Here is a 22,553-nt window from a genome sequence, read left to right as displayed (position 1 = left end):
CTAGCTTCTCAAATCAAATGTTATTGGTCAAATACATATTATTGTTATAATATAATGTTATTGCAGGTGTAGCGAAATGCTTGTGTTCCTAGCTCCAACAGTTCAGTAGTATCTAACAATACACACATGTCAAAGTAAAATAATGGAATAAAGAAATATATACATATTAGGATGAGCAATGTTCGAGTGGCATTGACTAAAATACAGTAGAATAGAATACTTGTATGTAAACATTATTAAAGTGGCCAGTGTTCCATTATTAAAGTGGCCAGTGATTCTATGTATATAGGGCAGCAGCCTCTAAGGTGCAGGATTGAGTAGCCGGGTGGTTACCGGCTAGTGATGGCTTTTTAACAGGCTGATTGCCTTGAAAAACAAGCTGTTTTTCAGTCTCTCGGTCCCAGCTTTAATGCACCTGTACTGACCTCGCCATCTGGATGATAGCGTGGTGAACAGGCCGTGGCTCGGGTGGTTGATGTCCTTGATGATCTTTTTGGCCTTCCTGTGATATCGGGTGCTGTAGGTGTGCCCCGGTGATGCGTTGGGCGGAATGTACCACCCTCTGGAGAGCCCTGTGGTTGCGGGCAGGTGCAGTTGCCATACCAGGTGGTGATACAGCCTGGCAGGATGCTCTCAATTGTGCATCTGTAAAAGTTTCTGAGGGTCTTAGAGGCCAAGCTGAGTTCACCACACTGTCTGTGTGGGTGGCCCACACAGGTGGAAAGCTTCAAGTTCCTCGGCGCACACGTCGCCGACGAACTAATTGGCGACGTGTGCGCCGAGGAACTTGAAGCTTTCCACCTTCTCTACTGCGGTTCCATCAACGTGTATAGGGGCGTGCTCCCTCTGCTGTTTCCTGAAGTCCACGATCAGGTCTTTCGTTTTGTTGATGTTCAYGAGAGGTTATTTTCCTGGCACCACTCCGCCAGGGCCCGCACCTCCTCCCTGTAGGCTGTCTTGTCATTGATGGTAATCAGGCCTACTACTGTTGTCTCGTCTGCAAACTTGATGATTTGAGTTGGAGGTGTGTGTGGCCACGCAGTCATGGGTGAACAGGGAGTACAGGAGGGGGCTGAGCATGCACCCTTGTGGGGCCCCTGTATTGAGGATCAGAGAGGTGGAGTTGTTTCCTACCTTCACCACCTGGGGGGTGGCCCGTCAGGAGGTCCAGGACCCAGTTGCACAGGGCGGGGTTCAGACCCAGGGACCCGAGCTTAATGATGAGCTTGGAGGGTACTATGGTGTTGAATGCTGAGCTATAGTCAATGAACAGCATTCTGACGTAGGTATTCGTCTTGTCCAGATGGGATAGGGCAGTGTGATGGTGATTGCGTCTATGGATCTATTGGAGCGGTAAGCAAATTGAAGTGGGTCTAGGGTGTCACCACGACGCCAGGTCAGCGGAGTCAATCACCACCTTCCGGAGACACCTGAAACCCCACCTCTTTAAGGAATACCTAGGATAGGATAAAGTAATCCTTCTAACCCCCCCCCCCCCCCCCCCTTAAAAGAGTTAGATGCACTATTGTAAAGTGGTTGTTCCACTGGATATCATAAGGTGAATGCACCAATTTGTAAGTCGCTCTGGATAAGAGCGTCTGCTAAATGACTTAAATGTAAATGTAAATGTGTCAGGTACGGTAGAGGTGATATGATCCTTATCTAGCCTCTCAAAGAACTTCATGATGACAGAAGTGAGTGCTACAGGGCGATAGTCATTTAGTTCAGTTACCTTTGGGGACAGCAGACTGGGATAGGGAGAGATGAAATATGTCCGTAAACACTCCAGCCAGCTGCTCTGAGGACGTGGCTAGGGAGGTCGTCTGGGCCGGGATCCTTGCGAGGTTTAAAACACTTAAATGTCTTACTCACGTCGGCCACGGAGAACAAGAGCCCACAGTCCTTGGGAGCGGGCTGCGTCAGTGGCACTGTGTTATCCTCAAAACAGCGAAGAGGGTGTTTAGCTTGTCTGGGAGCATGACGTGACGTGGCTGGTTTTCCCTTTGTAATCCGTGATTGTCTGTAGACCCTGCCACATACATCTCGTGTCTGAGCCGTTGAATTGCGACTCCACTTTGTCTCTGTACTGACGTTTTGCCTGTTTGAGTGCCTTAGGGAGGGAATAACTASACTGTTTGTTTTCAACCATATTCCCAGTCACCGTGCCATGGTCAAATGCGGTGGTTCTCGCTTTCAGTTTTGCGCTAATGCTGCCATTTATCCACGGTTTCTGGTTTTAATAGACACCGTGGGAACAACATCCCCTATACACTTCCTGATGAACTCAGTCACTGTGTCTGTGTAAACGTCAATGTTATTCTCTGAGGCTACCCGGAACATATCCCAGTCCGCATGATCAAAACAATCATGATGAATGGATTCCGATTGGTCAGACCAGCGTTGAATAGACCTTAGCACGTGTACTTCCTCTTTGAGTTTCTGCCTATAGGAAGGGAGGAGCAAAATGGAGTCGTGATCTGATTTGCCGAAGGGAGGGCGGGGGAGGGCCTTGTAGGCACCTCAAACGCGAGTAGCCTTTGATCTAATGTTTTTGCTCAGCGAGTACTACAGTCAATTTGTTGATAGAATTTCGATAGCGTTTTCCTCATTTGTATTGTTAAAATCCTCAGCAACAATAAATGTAGCTTCAGGATATGTGGTTTCCTTGCCATGGTTAAATGTTTGCAAAAAGTCCAGTGTAATTCCTTCAGGGCCATCGTGGTATCGGCTTGAGGGGGAATACACACGGCTGTGACTAACCTAAAATAATTATTTTGGAAGGTGATTGATTCTGGGTACTAACTCATAAACTTGGGACAGGGTTAATTATCAGGTATCCTATTGAAATATTGAGTGCTTAGGTTTAGAGGGTCTACACCAGAAGTTAATGGTTAAGTTAATTAATCTGTAGGAGGAAGGTAAATAGTGTGGACAATTAAGCTTGGGATGTGCAGGGAAAGCAATCACGTGGCAGGCATTGATAAGGGGAGAGAGACATGGATTACTGATGTAAAGAGTTGAGCTCAGGTCACGTTAAGGTAGAAAGAATATTTTATTGCCGTATTACTTAGCTTATTGCCTAGCAGTAAAGATACAATGTTTGTTCACATGTGTAGGAAGGGACTCGGCCTAGGATAAAGGGTTAAATATCAGCGCTTGTGTGAAAAGTGTCTGTCTAATGCAGCTGTATTCATCCTCTGAGAAGAATAAACTTGGTTTAAGCTTTCATAGTGTCCGTAGAGTTTTTACTCTGAAAGTCAGCATTTGATTGTGAGGTATTCTAGGTCGGGTGAACAAAGGACTTTCTGTATGTTTTCACAATCACACCTTGAGTAGTTAATCATGAAACATACACTCCCGCCTTTCTACTTCCCGGAGAGTTATTTATTCCTGTCTGCGCGATGAACTGAGAATCCAGCTGGCTGTATGGACGGTGACAGTATATCCCGGGACACCCATGATTCCATGGAACAGAGTATGTTACAGTCCCTGATGTCTCRCTGGAAGGAGATCCTCACCCTGAGCTCGTCTACTTTATTGTCCAGAGACTGGACATTAGCAAGTAATATACTTGGATGCGGTGAATGGTGTGCCCGCCTCCTGAGTCAGACTAGAATTCCACTCCAAATACCTCTTCTCCGCTGGCGGCGTCTTGGAGCGGACTCTGGGATAAGTTCAATAACCCTGGGGGGTACAAAAAAGGATCCAATTCTTCTGATGGCATAGCCAATGGCTGCCTTAGCTAGCTAGCGTTATCTCCCCAGAGACCAGCGAAAATACTGATTGGATCTTTTTTTCTCTTCAGTGTTGACCCTTTCCAACAAAAACTGAAAACGGTAAATCAGAACATCATTGAAAATAATATAATTGTTGTTATTATATTATTATAATCATTATTTTAAAATCCTTAGCCCTTCTCTGAAGACGTAGAAGGCCTATTGTTCCCCACAGTGTTTGGTTTAGTAATAATTTGTAGAGTGGCTCTATTTTCCCTCAGCATGCATTTTCCCACTATTCTGAATGTCTAAAGAATCCATATGTTCTGAAATAGGAAAACACAAATACTGGACATTTTGAACTCTTATTATGGTGATGATTTGACAAAATTACAATCATGGTCTTGACTCTGTCTCAGACCCCTTGTCCCTCTCTCGGTATTGTCTGTCTCCCCCTGGTCTTGGTCTTGACTCGGATTCAATTTGCTCCGGAATTGGTCTTGAATCATTCTCGCTTTAGGTGGTCTCGAATACAACACTGCCTACTACCATACCCCGTTCAAAGACACTTAAATCATTTGCCTATTCACCCTCTGAATTACACATATACACAATCCATGCCTCAAGGCTTAAYAAAATATTCTTTAACCTGTCTCCTCCCCTTCATCTACACTGATTTGAAGTGGATTTAACAAGTGACATCAATAAAGGATCATAGCTTTACCCTGGATTCACCTGGTCCGTCTGTCATGAAAACAGCAGGTGTTCATCATGTTTTGTACACTCTGTGTATGTGTATTGAAGCTGTCAAAAGTTGAGTATTTGGTCCTGTATTCCTAGCACTAATGGTCCACCACCCAAAGGACATCCAGCCAACTTGYCACAACTATGGGAGMRATTGGAGTCAACATGGCCAGTATTTGGTCCCATATTCCTAGCACACAATGTTTACATCAAGGTTGTGACTCTACCAACATGTTGGATGCATTTGCTGTTTGTTTTGGTTGTGTTTAATATTATTTTGTGCCCAATAGAAATGATTGGTAAACAATGTATTTTGTCATTTTGAAGTCACTTTTAAATAAGAATAGAGTATGTTTATAAACAGGTCTACATGAATGTAGATTCTAGCGTGATTATGGATAATCCTGACTGAATCGTGAATAATGATGAGTTAAAGTTATAGACGCACAAATATCATACCCTCAAGACAACCTCTCACCATTACAATTACATGGGAGGTTAGCATTTTGAGAGGGTATGATATTTATGCCTCTAACTTTCTCACTCATCATTACAATTCATTCAGGATTATCTGTAATCATAGTAGCATCCACATTAATGTAGAAGTGTTTTAAAAACATTAAATTCTTATTTACAATAAAAGTGACTCCAAATTGACACACTACATTATTTATCATTCATTTCTATTGGTCGCTACATTTTCCAGCAAAATTCTACGGCAAGCCATGAAGGACATGATCTCCCACAACTATGACCGCTTCTCCAAGGTTGGGTCATCCTCTGCTTTCTCTGGCTTCATGGCACGTAAGTGGCCCCCCCACATTTCTCCTGTTCAATATAAATGAAAAACTATTTCCACATTAAGGAATTTATGAGTACATTTTAAAGAATAATCGATACAGTGGTTGCTCCACTAAAAGTTTTGCGATTATGCTGCGGTACTTTGTGGTAATTTGTGGTTTAGTACGGTACCCTGCGTCACCACTTCATTACTCCAGACAAGCGCAAGGGGGAGTAAGAGCACTGATTATGTTTTTGGGTCCTACTGTGTCTCTGACAATGAATGGGCGACATAAACCTAAATAGAATGTTCAAGGCACGAGGACAGGGGGGCACGGAATGTGCCTGCAGAGCTGTGCACAGAAGACGGACCTAGCCCATGGGGAAGGAGGAGTGGGGATGGACCCCCACCCCACCACACTGGGTAGCACAGAGCAACACTTTTTAAGGGGCATTGTACTAATAATGGCYCTGACTAGGGAAACGTTCCCACTGTTCTTAGTGCCAGTCTGCACGTTCAAACTTAAACAATGTAACCAATAATGGCATATTTATGCTTTCAGCTTGGAAAATTCCATGGCTTTAGAAGCTTCTGATAGGCATAATTTGAGTCAATTGGAGGTGTAAAAAGTTTTGAGAATGACACAAATATACATTTTCACAAAGTCTGCTGCCTCAGTTTGTATGATGGCAATTTGCATATACTGCAGAATGTTATGAAGTGTGATCAGATGAATTGCAATTAATTGCAAAGTCCCTCTTTGCCATGCAAATGAACTGAATCCCCAAAAACATTTCCACTGCATTTCAGCCCTGCCACAAAACGACCAGCTGACATGTCAGTGATTCTCTCGTTAAGAGGACAAGGCTGGAGATCACTCTGTCATGTTGATTGAGTTCGAATAACAGACTGGAAGCTTCAAAAGGAGGGTGGTGCTTGGAATCATTGTTCTTCCTCTGTCAACCATGGTTACCTGCAAGGAAACACGTGCCGTCATCATTGCTTTGCACAAAAAGGGCTTCACAGGTAAGGATATTGGCATTTCAGCCCTGCCACAAAACGACCAGCTGACATGTCAGTGATTCTCTCGTTAAGAGGACAAGGCTGGAGATCACTCTGTCATGTTGATTGAGTTCGAATAACAGACTGGAAGCTTCAAAAGGAGGGTGGTGCTTGGAATCATTGTTCTTCCTCTGTCAACCATGGTTACCTGCAAGGAAACACGTGCCGTCATCATTGCTTTGCACAAAAAGGGCTTCACAGGTAAGGATATTGCTGACAGTAAGATTGCACCTAAATCAACCATTTATCGGATCATCAAGAACTTCAAGGAGAGCGGTTCAATTGTTGTGAAGAAGGCTTCAGGGTGGCCAAGAAAYTTCAGCAAGCACCAGGACCATCTCCTAAAGTTGATTCAGCTGCGGTATCGGGGCACCACGAGTACAGAGCTTGCTCAGGGATAGCAGCAGGCAGGTGTGAGTGCATCTGCACGCACAGTGAGGCGAAGACTTTTGGAGAATGGCCTAATGTCAAGAAGGGCAGCAAAGAAGCCACTTCTCTCCAGGAAAAACATCAGGGACAGACTGATATTCTGCAGAAGGTACAGGGATTGGACTGGGGTAAAGTCATTTTCTCGGATGAATACCCTTTCCGATTGTTTGGGGCATCTGGAAAAAAGCTTGTCCGGAAAAGACAAGGTGAGCGCTACCATCAGTCCTGTGTCATGCCAACAGTAAAGCATCCTGAAACCATTCATGTGTGGGGTTGCTTCTCAGCCAAGGAAGTGGGCTCACTCACAATTTTTCCTTAGAACACAGCCATGAATAAAGAATGGTACCAACACATCCTCCGAGAGCAACTTCTCCCAACCATCCAGGAACAGTTTGGTGACGAACACTGCCTTTTCCAGCATGATGGAGCACCTTGCCATAAGGCAAAAGTGATAACTAAGTGGCTCGGGGAACAAAACCATTAATATTTTGGGTCCATGGCCAAGAAACTCCCCAGACCTTAATCCCATTGAGAACTTGTGGTCAATCCTCAAGAGGCGGGTGGACAAACAAAACCCCACAAATTCTGACAAACTCCAAGCATTGATTATGCAAGAATGGGCTGCCATCAGTCAGGATGTGGCCCAGAAGTTAATTGAAAGCATGCCAGGGCGGATTGCAGAGGTCTTGAAAAAGAAGGGTCAACACTGCAAATATTGACTCTGCATCAAATGTAATTGTCAATAAAAGCCTTTGACACTTATGAAATGCTTGTAATTATACTTCAGTATTCCATAGTAACATGTGACAAAAATATCTAAAGACACTGAAGCAGCAAACTTTGTGGAAATTAATATTTGTGTCATTCTCAAAATATTTGGCCACGACTGTACATGTGGATGTTTTTTTTCGAAAGCCTTCCATCAAACTCCYTGCCTCTTTTGCTTGACATCATGGGAAAATCAAAAGAAATCTGCCAAGACCTCAGAAAAAAAATTGTAGACCTCCACAAGTCTGGTTCATCCTTGGGAGCAATTTCCAAACGCCTGAAATCACCACGTCCATCTGTACAAACAATAGTGCGCAAGTATGAACACCATGGGACCACACAGACGTTATACCGCTCAGGAAGGAGACCCGTTCTGTCTCCTAGAGATGAATGTACTTTGGTGCGAAAAGTGCAAATCAATCCCAGAACAACAGCAAAGGACCTTGTGAAGATGCTGGAGAAAAAGGTACAAAAGTATCTATATCCACACTAAAACAAGTCCTATATTGACATAACCTGAAAGGCCGCTCAGCAAGGAAGAAGCCACTGCTCCTAAACCGCTATAAAAAGCCAGACTACAGTTAGCAACTTCACATAGGGACAAAGATCGTACTTTTTGGAGAAATGTCCTCTGGTCTGATGAAACAGAAATTGAACATTTTGGCCAAAATGACCATCGTTATGTTTGGAGGAACAGGGGGGAGGCTTGCAAGCCGAAGAACACCATCCCAACTGTGAATCATGGGGGTGGCAGCATCATGTTGTCGGGTGCTTTGCTGCAGGAGGGACTGGTGCACTTCACAAAATAGATGGCATCATGAGGGAGGACAATTATGTGGATATATTGTAGCAACATCTCAAGACATCAGTCAGGAGTTAAAGCTTGGTCGCAAATGGGTCTTCCAAATGGACAATGACCCCAAGCATACTTCCAAAGTTGTGGCAAAATGGCTTAAGGACAACAAAGTCAAGGTATTGGAGTGGCCATCACGAAACCCTGACCTCAATCCTGTAGAACATTTGTGGGCAGAACTGAGAAAGCGTGTGCAAGCAAGGAGGCCTATTTTGGAAAGCTTGTGGAAGGCTACCCAAAACGTTTGACCCAAGTTAAACAATTTTATAGGCAATGCTATCAAATACTAATTGAGTGTATGTAAACTTCTGTGCCACTGGGAATGTGATGAAAGAAATAAAAGCTTAAATAAATCATTGTCTCTACTATTATTCAGACATTTCACATTCTTAAAATAAAGTGGTGATCCTAACTGACCTAAAACAGGGAATTTTTACTAGGGTTAAATGTCAGGAATTGTGGAAACTGAGTTTAAATGTATTTGGCTAAGGTGTATGTAAACTTCCGACTTCAACTGTATAATCAAGTTGATGGCACGGTCATATAGCCGGCACCTACGGAAAGCTGAGTGACTCACTCATTCATGGCTTTGGATCAAAATAAATCTTTCTGATAGTCTTTTAATAAAGAAATGGTTTTGGTTATCCTGGCCTGGACCATGTACACCCATTATGGGCTATTATCAGGACAGTATACCTTTACCAACACCTCTCTGTATTTTGATACTTTGTGGATGGGTGCTCCCGCAGTGCAAAATGCGTTGRGACAGATGCAGGTTTGAAACCCGTGCCGGCTACCACCGGGAGACCCATGATGCGGCTTTGGTTTAAATTTAGACTCCTCCAATCCTCTATTTGTAATTATTGGCGGAGAGTCACGTCATATTTTTCGATATACTGTAGTCCTGCCGTAGGCGACATGAGTCTCACTAGTGTTGAGTAATGTGCTGTTAAAAGTGGTGTAGGTCTTGTTTTTTTAAGAGCATAGTGAAGTTAGAAACAATAGGATTTAAAGCAAAAGCCTACAATTATTTGAGCACCATTTCGCGCTGCTCTGAGACAAGCATGGGGACTGGTCTTGATGAGGTTTTTATATTGACTGAATCTCCGTTTGGGTATTGGTTAGACTACAATTAGGGTGTAGAAATGTTATGCTCTTAGTGTAACCTTTATTTAACTAGGCAAGTCGGTTAAGAACAAATTCTTATATACAAGGACAGCCTGCTCCTTCCTCCCCGTCGGGGAATTGAACCTCGGTCTCCCGCGTGCCCGCACGACACAGGGATTCTTTAGCTAAATAGCCAAGTACTGTAGCCTACTCCCAACCGTCACGTTGTACAGCGCTATATTTTCCGTTCCATCCTAACAGTTTTTCTTGGAATAAAAACACCATAATATTAATCAAATTAATTAAGCAAAATTTCTTAATCAGTCCCATATACTATGCTATTACAAAAAAGGTTTTAATTTCTCTTGTACAGCCACTATTGAAGGCTATCAAATGCTTCTCAAAGATGCCCTCTGGTGGTCTAACTAGCATTAATGGTACATAACGTGCCATAGAATTCTGCGGCACCACGTAAGCTGTGCTGCAGTATGACGCAACTTTTAAAGGAGGAACCACTGTATGTCATATAATCAGAGATGGATGAAATTCATTCTCTTGTTGATTAGTCATTGCTGCCATGAGGCACAGTCACAGGCTCTGTTTTAATTACTGTATAATTATGTTTATAACTAAATCAACTTCCTTCAGGTACCGCTGATGCCACTACCASCTACAGTCTGGACATTCTGTACTCTGGCTCGGGGGTCCTCAGGAGGAGCAACATGAACATCTACGGAGCCAGTAACGGCGCCATGCTACATGGCCTCCAGGTAAAGAGAATGAATTGGTGAATTGATAATGAAGAAATTATATTATTATATTTACAGTGCCTTCAGAAAGTATTCCAGGGTTCGCACAAGGTGCTTGAGGTGTTCAAAGTACTTGAATTTGGCACTCTGAAATTCAAGTACTGGAATACCTTAAATCAGACATTTTCTCAAGTTGCTAGTTGAAAATACTTGAATTAAAATGAGAAGAGAACATAAAATATGTCAATATGAAAAATATTAGGAAAATGTGATCTAATTTCAAGGCAAGTTTTATTTCCTCATGTATTTCGCTCTCTGTTTGCCAGGCGAGCTCACTCATTCCACCCACAGTGGCGCCAGACAAGTACAGAACTAACTGATTAGGTGCCGCCAAACGTCAATTCGATAGCTAAAATGCCAGGCAAATGTAGATTTAATCCTTCCTGGCAGGATATTGATGTTTATCAATGGGGTTTGCCAGACCCAATCAGGGTTGTAGTAGAGAGTAAATGCAATTTACGCCCCTTTTTTTATTTGTGAAATTGCGTTTACCCACTTATCATTGCATTCCAGCATTGATCAACGCTCAGGAGGCTTCTTGATCTGAGTTCTAATCACGCCTACCTCTGCGAACGGGTGGAATCATGAGTAATGTATGTATGCTCGTTATGTTTGCCTGCTCCCCCGGAATTGGCTTGTTAGCAGCGCATTCATTCACTACTCTGTCCAACGGGGAACTCCGCCCATGACCTAGAAAGATGAAACGAACTAGCTCAGTAGAAACCTACAGTAGCAAGTGGCAGAGAGACACCGCTGACAGTGGGATTTTTTTAATCATCCCTTGACTCCTGCCGTGTCAACAGACATCCACCTAACTCTTTGAGAATGAATGTACAACTGGTAAATAGTCACAGATATTTCAATAAGCTAGGCTATAGGCTCAAGGGCTGGCTATTAGCCAGGTAGCTAGCTATAACTATACTGAACAAAAATATAAACGCAACATGCAACAATTTCAACAATTTTACTGAGTTAGTATGAGGAAATCAGTCAATTGAAATACATTCCTTAGGCTCTAATCTAGGGATTTCACATGAGTATGCAGGTGCAAAGCCATGGATGGGCCTGGGAGGGCGTAGGCTCACCCACTGTGGAGCCAGGCCCAGCCAATAAGAATATGTTTTTTTTTRCCACATAAAGGGCTTTATTACAGACAGAAATACTCCTCAGTTTCATCAGCTGTCTGGGTGTCTGGTCTCAGACGATCCCGCAGGTGAAGAAGCCAGATGTGGAGGTCCTGGGGTGGTGTGGTTAAATGTGGTATTACCCTGGTATTCACACCTCGACTTTTTCCATATTTTTTTGTTACTAAGTGGGATTAAAATTGATTTAATTGTCACTTTTTTGTCAACGATCTACACAAAATACTCTCAAAGTGGGAACAAAAATTCTAGCATTTGTAAATATATATATATAAAAAATGACAAATAAATCACTAATATATCTTCATTAGATAAGTATTCAACCCCCTGAGTCAATACATATTAGAATCACCTTCGCAGTAGTTACAGCTTTGCGTCTTTCTGGGTGAGTCTCTCTCAGAGCTTTCCACACCTGGATTGTGCAACATTTTCCCCATTTATTATTTTCAAAATTCATATTGGTTGTTTATCATTGCAAGACAACCATTTTCAGGTCTTTTCATAGATTTTGAAGCAGATTTAAGTAAAACATTAACTTGGCCACTCAGGAACATTCACTGTCTTTTTGGTAAGCATCTCCGGTTTACATTCGGCCTTTTAGGTGTTTTAGGTTATTGTCCTGCTGAAAGGTGAATTTATCTTCTACTGTCTGGTGGAAAGCAGACTGAACCAGGTTTTCCTCTAGGATTTCTCATGTGCTTAGCTCCATTCTGTTTCTTTTCTATCCTGAAAAACTCCCCAGTCCTAAGCATTCCCATAACATGATGCAGCCACCACTATGCTTGAATATATGAGGAGTGGTACTCTGTTATGTTTGGGGCTAATCCAATACAACACATAACACTTTGTATTCAGAACCAAAAGGGCATTGCTTTGCCACATTTTTTGCAGTATTACTTTAGTGCCTTGTTTCAAACAGTATGCATGTTTTGTAATATTTTTTATTCTGTACAGACTTCCTTCTTGTCAATTAGGTTAGTATTATGGAGTAACTACAATGTTGGTGATCCATCCACAGTTTTCTCCTATCACAGCCATTAAACTTTGCAACTGTTTTAAAGTCACTGTTGGCCTCATGGTGAAATCCCTGAGCGGTTTCCTTCCTCTCTGGCAACATAGTTAGGAAGGACTCCTGTATATTTGTAGTGACTGGGTGTATTGATACACCATCTAAAGTGTAATTAATAGCTTCACTACATTCTCAAAGGGATATTTAATGTCTACTTCTACCAATAAGTGCTCTACTCTGTGAGGCATTTGAAAACCTCCAAACCTCCCTGGTCTTTGTGGTTTGAAATGCACTGCTCAACTGAGGGTCCTTACAATTATCTGTATGTGTGGGGTACAGAGATGAGGTAGTCATTCAAAAATTATGTTTAACACTATTATTGCGCTCAGAGTGAGTCCATATAACTTATTATGACTTGTTAAACAAATGTTTACTCCTGACTTATTTAGGCTTGCCATAACAAAGGGATTGAATACTTATTGACTCAAGACATTTCTGCTTTTAATTTGTAACTAATTTGTAAAAAAATATATATACTTTTTTTTAAATCAGGATTTAACACAACAAAATATGGAAAAAGTCAAGAGGTGTGAATACTTTGAAGGCACTATGTCACTATCATTGTGTTATTATATTCCATGTCATTTATCAGAACATTTTATCCAAAGAGATTTTCTGTTTATAGGMTTTTACCTCGATCATTTTAATATTATACAGTGGGTATCATAAGTGTTCAAATTTTGTTGCATTACAAGGTGGTCTTTTTTGTCATTGACCTAAGTAAAATACTCTGTCGACGTCAAAATAATGTTTTTTTAAATTATTATAAAAATGTAATAACTAACATATAGTCGTTGCATAAGTGTTCACCCACTTTGTTTATGCAAGCCTAAATTAGCTCAGGAGTCAAATTTGTCTTAACAAATCACATAAAAAGTTACATGGAATCACCTGTGTGAAATAATAGGGGTTGACATTATTTTTACAGCACCTGTAAGGTCCTATAGTCAAGTATTTAATTTCAAGCACAGATTCAACTACAAAGACCAGGGAGCTTTTCAAAAGACGAATTAACAAGGGCAGTGATCGGTAGAGGAGTAACAATGACAAATCAGACATTAAATATCTCTTTAAGCATGGTCAAGTTAATAATTATGCTGTGGATGATGTATAAAACCACCCAGACATATCAGAGATACAGTCATCCTTCTGAACTGAGCTGCAGGATAGGAAGGAAACTGCTCAGGGGTGTCCCCATGAAGCCATTGGCAATTTTAAAATAGATACGGAGTTCAATGAATGTGATGGGGGGGAAATGTAGGATGGATCAACAACATTGAAGTGACTCCACAATAATGACCTAAATGAGTGAAAAAATTTAAAAGATACAGAATAAAAATAATCCAAAACATGCATCCTGTATGCAGCAAGGCATAAAACTGGGGGGGGGAAATGCAAAGGAATACACTTTTTGGCCTAAATGCAAAGCTTTAATGTATGGGGAAAATCCAACACAACACATCACTGAGTAACTGCCTCCTTATTTTCAAGCATGGTGGTGGCTGCATCATGGTATGCTTGACATCGGCAAAGACTAGGGAGTTTTTCAGGATAAAATGAAAAGAGATAGAGCTAAGGACAGGCAAAACCTGCTTCCCTAAGGACAGGGAAAACCTGCTTCAGTCTGCTTTACACCAGACACTGCGTGAGGAATTTACCTTTCAGCAGGACAATAACCTACAACACAAGGCCAAATCTACATTGGAGTTGCTTACCAAGAAGACAGTGAATCTTCCTGAGTTTCAAGTTTTGACTTGAATCTGCTTGAAAATCTTTGGCAAGACTTGAAAATTGCTGTCTAGCCATGATCCCCAACATCTTGACAGAGCTTGAATAATTGTTAAAAGAGTAATGGGCGAATATTGGTGTACAAAGCTCTTAGAGACTCACAGCTGTCTTTGCTGCCAAAGGAGTGATTATAACATGTATTGACTCGGGGATGAACCTTTATCTAGTCATGGAACATAAGTGTTTTAATTTTCAAATAATCGGTAACAAATGTTACTGTTTTTTCTGTAGATCATTGACCAAAAATGACAATGAAATCCTTTGTAACACAATAAAATGTGAAGAAATCCAAGGGGGTGAATAGTTATGATACCCACTGTATATGTAGTCATGTAGAAGAGCAAAAGCGAAGATCTTGCATGCTCTTGGGTTAAGTTTGCCCTAGGTACAGCTTATTTTATTGGGAAAAATGCTCAACTGACCCAAGATCAGTGTTTAGGGGCAACTTCACCTTACACTGACTTGCTGCACTCAACTAAGGAAGGTGGACCAACCAACAGTGCTGACTTGTTGACACTTAGATTCTGATTGCCATATTCTATCTCTCACTGTCCAGGTGGCGATTGAGGCGCAAGGCATGGAGTCCCTGATTGCGGCCAAGCCGGACGAAGGCGAGGAGGACCTGGAGTCCTTCGCTGGGATGTCGGCCCTACTCTTCGACGTCCAGCTGCGGCCTGTGACCTTCTTCAAGGGTTACAGTGACCTCATGTCCAAAATGTTCTCCATGTCCGGCGAGCCCATGAACGTGGTAAAGGGCCTGATCCTGCTCACTGACCACTCCCAGGTTGGCACTCTTAAATCAATGAATCAGTCAGTCAATCCATCAAACAATCAGTCAATCAAAATGTATTTCAAATGTATTTTTATCACAACACAATCACAACACACAAATTAACTTTGAGTTCATTCAACTTGTTCTTCTGTATCATATAAAGTCACTGATACCTCTGACATTTTTTACAAATTTCTTCATATAGACTCTATAAACTATTATAGGTGTTGGTATCCGCCTAGGCCACGTTTTAGTTGTCAATGCCTTGTTCAGCCACTTGGTTTCAAACCTCTCTGACACTAGCACTCACTGGCCCGGATGGGCAAGCAGCTATTGTGTTTTCACTCCTGTTTTCTCTCTTCTCCTACATCATTTCAGGTCATCCAGCTTCAGTCTGGGCTGAAGGCCAACGCCGAGTTCCAGGGTGGTTTGGCCATCGACATCTCAGGAGGCATGGAGGTCAGCCTGTGGTACAGGGAGTCAAAGACCAGCGTCAACAACAAGTAGGGAACCTGGGTTCAGTAGTGATGGGCAGAATGCAAACAAAAACACTTTTTCAATTGGAGCATTCTTCTCGTATGTTGCCAACTGAATGTACTTAGTCATGCTTATCGTTGGATAGTTTTGAATAATCATCTTTTGGTGGGCTCAGATTAGAGAAAAAGGCCAAGATTCAATCCAATGCATTTTTATGGAATAGCGCACRATACCGGACTTTTAACGTGAAGTTATGCTTAAGTCGACATGTGCAGCATTTACAAACTCAATTGGTAATACATGATTGACAGATTGACGTTAACTGCACAATCTAAAAATGACACCTGATTCATTTCATCCACTGATTCATAGAGCACGCCCACGTGTGGCGACGTGACTATTCTTGTCTCCATCAGATATATGTGAAGGTGACATCACTTCATTCAGCACTAGATTAGAGTAGTTGACTGACTGACGCTTGCTGTCAATGCAAACACAATAGCCAGAAAACATCATCGGTCCAGTAATAAATATGTGACATAATCTAGTGATGGAGATGGAACTGTAAAGCGCCCATCTAGATTCTAAGACTTTACAGGAATCAGGGACTGTATTCATAAGGGAACCTGATTTCAGATTTAGTACATTCACACGTTTTCCTACACAGGCCTTTCCTACGCACGTCTCAGAAGTTGGTATTCAGACTTACCTTATGCAGGTGCGTAGCGGGCTTTGCAGGCGTGGTTCCCTTTTAATGCGCTGAATACATTTGAATTCAACTGCTGAAAACCCTCCCACTTGCTGGCCAACAGATTTTCTCATGGAGTTTTCATTCAATAGGGTTTTTAGTACATTTATCTAAAGCCATCGCTTTAAATTTGGTGTACCTTTTTAATTAGAATTTTCTCTACAGACTCAGTAGAATGTATGGAGACAACGGTTCAGAATATTAGGGATCAATGAAATAAAGCCATGTAAATACACACATATTCGTCTCCATTTCAGCACCAATTGGTAGATTAATGAAATGCAAGATCAGAGTATATCATTTAGGGTTAGGAAAGTGTTTATGAATAATTTAAAAAACTGGTTTTGAGAGACTTTTACACAGAAAATATATTGGTGAATCAAAAATACAGTGGTTTGATTCATCCTGAAAGATGGCATATTCAATTGTTCAGTCCCTGAAATATTGGAAGGTGAGAAAAGTGTACAGTGGAGGTTGAACAGTAGTCCTATAAATCTACCCTAATAATACCCACTAATCGTGGAACTGTGATAAAGACGGTCCAGTCATCGTGAGTCAGGCTGCACGTTTAAACCGCTGGTCTGCATTCCAGAATTATTCAAATAGGCTATATGTCCTAAATTATTGCACAACTTGTAATATATTAGCCTAATATGGTTCACTTTTGCTAGCGATCCTCAGGAACATCCACGCAAACATGACAGAGGAAAGAAAGGTAAACTAACAATGTAACGGAATGATGCAAAATGTAAGAGAACTAACACTAAAGTCAGTGACCGTTATAAATGTATGTAGGTATAACTGATGTTAGCTACTGATCGTGGCTAATATTTTACACGATACAAATGGTAAAAAATACAGTGAATAGTATTTTAAGTATATTATAATTAAAACATTCTAGAAATCATAAATCGACTCAGTAGGTTTGGAGCTATACTGTCATTTGCGCAGAAGCCTACAAGTTTAAGCCCAGCATTTCATCAACTTCACTGTGGAAAAGTTGACATGTTGATATGCTTCAGTTTGCTGCCATATGACTTGTTTTGTATTTGTCTCCAGCGATTATAAGTTAAAATAGATCTAAAACTATTGTGATTGATTGATATTTACAATTCCCTTATCCAAAAGGTTTACTCATTTACCTAGCACTTACCATTTTTCGTACATTACAGTGCATAGAGAATGGTGTTACTACTTTTGTAAATAAAACAAAGTAGATGTTCCACATGGAACCGACAGATTCCTGGACCTTATTCATCATTTCATTGCACATAAAGGTGGTGGAATTATGAGGGAGTGAAGGTCAGAATACAGTGTATCTGTAGACACACCTCCACCACACCTTCATTTCTTTGATCTCCACCCCAAACGAATGGCGGGTGAATAGCATGCTATTCCCCCAAAGCGTCTCAGACTACGATCAGGTCTCCCCTGTCCATGTTGTAATCTTATTCAAAAAGGCCAAACTGATCCTTGATCAGCAATCTTACTATGAGACATTTAATTCCAGTGCTTGTATCACCTATTTGAGCCTAATGGTCGTGTCTTGACAATGTCAAGTTGTTTTGTCTTGTCAAAAATGTTATCCAAGAAGTGATTTGGTTGGTCTGATCTTAGTGCCATTGGGATTGTTCCTCCAAATATACTAGTTGAATAAATTCGACTTCCTAGAGTTGGAATGCTGATCTGGATACTGTAGATAGACTTTCTTGGTCTTTGTTTCGCGATTGGCATTTTAGGTGGCATTCTGTGTTGGCTCAAAGTCAACAAGCGGAATGGCAGAGGCAGGTGTATGGATCCTCTCCTCTGATAATAGACCAGCAGGCTATCTATAGGAGCAGAACAAACCCAAGTGAGCAGATCAAACCCAAGTGACATCTAGGCCAAAGGCATGCTTCCACAGACAGACAGACAGACATGCAGGTTTTTCAGATTGCTTGGCAGTGACCATTTTGATTTGAGATTTCAAGCAGAGAAATATGACGATAGTGGTTTCATATTCAGACATTCTCAAATTTGTAAGAGATTTTTGTCACACCTCAATGTCCACCACCAGTCACCACCTGTTAATTGTATGTTGAGTTAAAAGGCATTTTACTGGTCAAAGTCTAGCCAAATGCAATTGAATCTTTATTTGAGAAAAAACACAAATTATTCTCATCCACCCACCCACCCATTTTTATTTTTCATCTGTAATTGTGTCTATTTGCAGGGGAGCCATGGTGGTGACCGGGAATGTGACCGTGGACATGGACTTTGTGCGCACTGGGATGGAAGTGAGCTTTGAGACAGAGGCGTCTCTAGACTTTATCACCACGGTCCAGTTCTCGGAGTACCCCTTCCTGGTGTGCATGCAGATGGACAAGACCACCTTCCCCTTCAGGTAGGCCTGGGCTAAGACCAATTGCAGCCTAGTGAATTCTACATTGTATCTTCAGTGAATTAGGAATGAGAAAATGGCTCATATTTCCACATGTACAGTCTCTGATTACATAGGTCATTAATTGACATTGTCCATTTTTGCAGTGAGTCCCTAACAAAATACGAGAGCCTGCCATCAGGGAAGAGCTACGTGTCGCGCAGGGGCTACAAGCAGCTGTTGCCTGGCTCGGAGTTCCCTCTCCACCAGGAGAATTCCAACATGTGCAAGAGGGTGTTTGACTCAGACTGGTAGTCTTCTCCGTGTTAATCCATCGGTAAGAAGATGGAAGATCTTTTGCAGAGTGTAGAGTTATGGGCCAACAACCCTATTTTGTTATTACGTCATAGTGTAAACAGTGTGTTGTATGAGGTGGATAAATGGATGCTAGCTAGCTAAGATATGACCATTTGTAAAATGGCAAAAGTGAACTGTCTTGTGCCTTTTTTGTTGATCTGATTGGAAATTGCGTACATTTATTTAATCGCTTACATCAGAGTTCTGTTTACTGCAAAATCGCTAACTAGCGACTAACTTGCTAGCTGTTTACTACTATTTATCTCCCTTTCGATCTCCACAACACAATGCATTATTTACAGTGTGACAATAGTGTAATAGGGTTATTCTTCCAATGAGTCCTACTTGACATTCTGGCTGAAGAGTTATTTATTATTATTTAAAAAAATGTTAAAGCTTTCCAGGAACACCTACTGTATCACACCACATGCATGTTTACATTCTTAATTCAACGTTTTATTTCAAATCAGACATTTCTGTGATGCCTTTTTATGAATTTGTATATCTATTTATATGGGTATATGAGTGTCATATACATTATGTGCTATATACTCAATATAGCTAAGTGATACAACATAATAGTCACCTATGTAAATATGGTACATAGCATTGGGTGAGCTGATGCTATGGTTGAATTTACTGGCAATTACATAAATGCTCACATTACACAGTTTCTAGATTGTTTGTTTAATTGAAGACATTAATGTGGTTTCCAAGGCTACAAAGGTTGAATTACAGTAAAGTCATTGCGTAACAATGTAAAATAATGTTTACAGTACTTGATTCACTCTGTAGCTAGCTTGAAGGAGCTGTTACATGAGACCAGATAACGCAGGGTTAATTTATTGAATTAATTTCTATGATTTTAACTTCTGGATGTTAAACATGTATATCAATAGGAAACTGTCTGATTAATTTATTTACATATTTGTAATTGAGCCTATTTAGATAATTGTGTCCCGTATGAAATGTGACTTGATATTAAAATTATTACATTAAGCCTTTGATATATTTTTTTGTACCATAGTTTGAGATCAGTTTGTTAGGGTTTGTACTTGACCAACAACAAAGAGTGCACTGGAACCACTATGCCCCATTGGCTTGTAAGTGTATAAGGAAATTGTACATACAGTATGCAGTGCTTTTCTGGCATTACACTAGTGTGCATGTGTAAGATTATTTTCAATAAAGCTATGAAAACCAGAATGGAAATTGTATGTCTTTTGACCTTTCCCACCAACATTACTGACCTGTACATGGCCATTGTGCCTACTTGGTTAAGCTATCAGAACACTGGTTTACCTGACATGTCTTTAGATAATAATAGATTTCCTGTGTGGCTTGTTCAGTTTGACCATTTTAACGCATGTCAATCATAGTAGAAAGGTATGGTAAGAAGTACAGTACATATAAGGATATTTACAGATAGTGCTTTCAGAAAGTATTCATACCCCTAGATTTATTCCACATTTTGTTGTTACAGCCTGAATTAAGGATGGATTAAATATAAAAATTCTCACCCATCTACAGACAATACCCCATAATGACGAAGTGAAAACATGTTTTAAAACATTTTTGCAAATGTATTAAATTAAATACAGGATTATTTACCTAAGTATTCATGGCCCTTTGTTATAACACTTAAAATTGAGCTCAGGCGCATCCAATTTCCTTTGTTTGTCCTTGAGATGTCTCTACAACTTGATTGGAGCCCACCTTTGGCCAATTCAGTTGTTTCGACTAGAGGTCGACCGATTAATCGGAATGGCCGATTTAATTAGGGCCGATTTCAAGTTTTCATAAAAAACGGAAATCGGTATTTTTGGACACCGATTTGGTAGATTTATTTATTTAGATATTTTTTTTACACCTTCATTTAACTAGGCAAGTCAGTTAAGAACACATTCTTATTTTCAATGACTGCCTAGGAACAGTGGGTTAACTGCCTTGTTCAGGGGCAGAACGACAGATTTTTACCTTGTCAGCTCGGGGATTTGTTTTTTCCAACCTTCCGGTTACTAGTCCAACGCTCTAACCACCTGCCTTACATTGCACTCCATGAGGAGCCTGCGTGGCAGACTTGACTACCTGTTACGCGAGGGCAGCAAGAAGCCAAGGTAAGTATCTAGCTAGCAWTAAACTTATAAAAAACAATCAATCTTCACAATCACTAGTTAACTACACATGGTTGATGATATTACTAGTTTATCTAGCGTGTCCTGCGTTGCATATAATCGATGCGGTGCCTATTAATTTCTCATCGAATCACAGCCTACTTCGCCAAACGGGTGATGATTTAGCACTGTTGTTGCACCAAACCTAACCATAAACATCAATGCCTTTCTTTAAAATCAATACACAAGTATATATTTTTAAACCTGCATATTTAGTCAATATTGCCTGCTAACATGAATTTCTTATAATTAGGGAAATTGTGTCACTTCTCTTGCGTTCCGTGCAAGCAGTCAGGGTATATGCAGCAGTTTGGGCCGCCTGGCTCGTTGCGAACTGTGTGAAGTCCATTTATTCCAAACAAAGACCGTAATTAATTTGCCAGAGTTGTACATAATTATGACATAACATTGAAGGTTGTACAATGTAACAGCAATATTTAGACTTAGGGATGCCACCCGTTAGATAAAATACGGAATGGTTCCGTATTTCACTGAATTCGACCATATTAATGACCAAAGGCTCGTATTTCTGTGTGTTATGTTATAATTAAGTCTATGATTTGATCTGAGCAGTCTGACTGAGCATGCTCGTAAGCATTCATTCAAACAGCACTTTCGTGCGTTTGCCAGCAGCTCTTCGCAATGTTTCAAGCATTGAGCTGTTTATGACTTCAAGCCTATCAACTCCCGAGATTAGGCTGGTGTAACCGATGTGAAATGGCTAGCTAGTTAGCGGGGTGTGCGCTAATAGCGTTTCAATCGGTGACGTCACTCGCTCTGAGACTTGAAGTAGTTGTTCCCCTTGCTCTGCAAAGGCCGCGGCTTTTGTGGAGCGATGGGTAACGATGCTTCGAGGGTGGCTGTTGTCGATGTGTTCCTGGTTCGAGCCCAGGTAGGGGCGAGGAGAGGGACGGAAGCTATACTGTTACACTGGCAATACTAAAGTGCCTATAAGAACATCCAATAGTCAAAGGTATATGAAATACAAATGGTATAGAGAGAAATAGTCCTATAATTCCTATAATAACTACGCCCTAAAACTTCTTACCTGGGAATATTGAAGACTCATGTTAAAAGGAACCACCAGCTTTCATATGTTCTCATGTTCTGAGCAAGGAACTTCAACGGTAGCTTTTTTACATGGCACATATTGCACTTTTACTTTCTTCTCCAACACTTTGTTTTTGCATTATTTAAACCAAATTGAACATGTTTCATTATTTATTTGAGGATAAATTGATTTTATTGATGTATTATATTAAGATAAAATAAGTGTTCATTCAGTATTGTTGTAATTATCATTATTACAAATACATTTAAAAAAAATTGTCCGATTAATCAGTATCGGCTTTTTTTGGTCCTCCAATAATCGGTATCGGCGTTGAAAAATCATAATCG

At 40.9% G+C, this 22,553-nt stretch overlaps 1 protein-coding gene across 1 annotated transcript in view; it reads left to right on the top strand.

The window, feature by feature from the left end:
- The window catches only part of LOC112068700 (microsomal triglyceride transfer protein), a 31,632-nt gene extending 12,008 nt beyond the window's left edge, over positions 1–19,624 (top strand). The window contains exons 5-10 of the mRNA XM_024135898.2: positions 5,167–5,264; positions 10,109–10,230; positions 14,825–15,052; positions 15,419–15,543; positions 18,478–18,648; positions 18,792–19,624. Coding sequence (XP_023991666.2) covers positions 5,167–5,264; positions 10,109–10,230; positions 14,825–15,052; positions 15,419–15,543; positions 18,478–18,648; positions 18,792–18,939 — 892 coding nt within the window. The 3' untranslated portion in view covers positions 18,940–19,624. The remainder of the gene's footprint in view (positions 1–5,166; positions 5,265–10,108; positions 10,231–14,824; positions 15,053–15,418; positions 15,544–18,477; positions 18,649–18,791) is intronic.
- The last annotated feature ends 2,929 nt before the right edge of the window (positions 19,625–22,553 follow it).

This window comes from Salvelinus sp. IW2-2015, unplaced genomic scaffold, assembly GCF_002910315.2.
Source record: "Salvelinus sp. IW2-2015 unplaced genomic scaffold, ASM291031v2 Un_scaffold649, whole genome shotgun sequence".
NCBI lineage: Eukaryota > Metazoa > Chordata > Actinopteri > Salmoniformes > Salmonidae > Salvelinus > Salvelinus sp. IW2-2015.
This window is presented reverse-complemented; position numbering and strand designations above follow the sequence as displayed.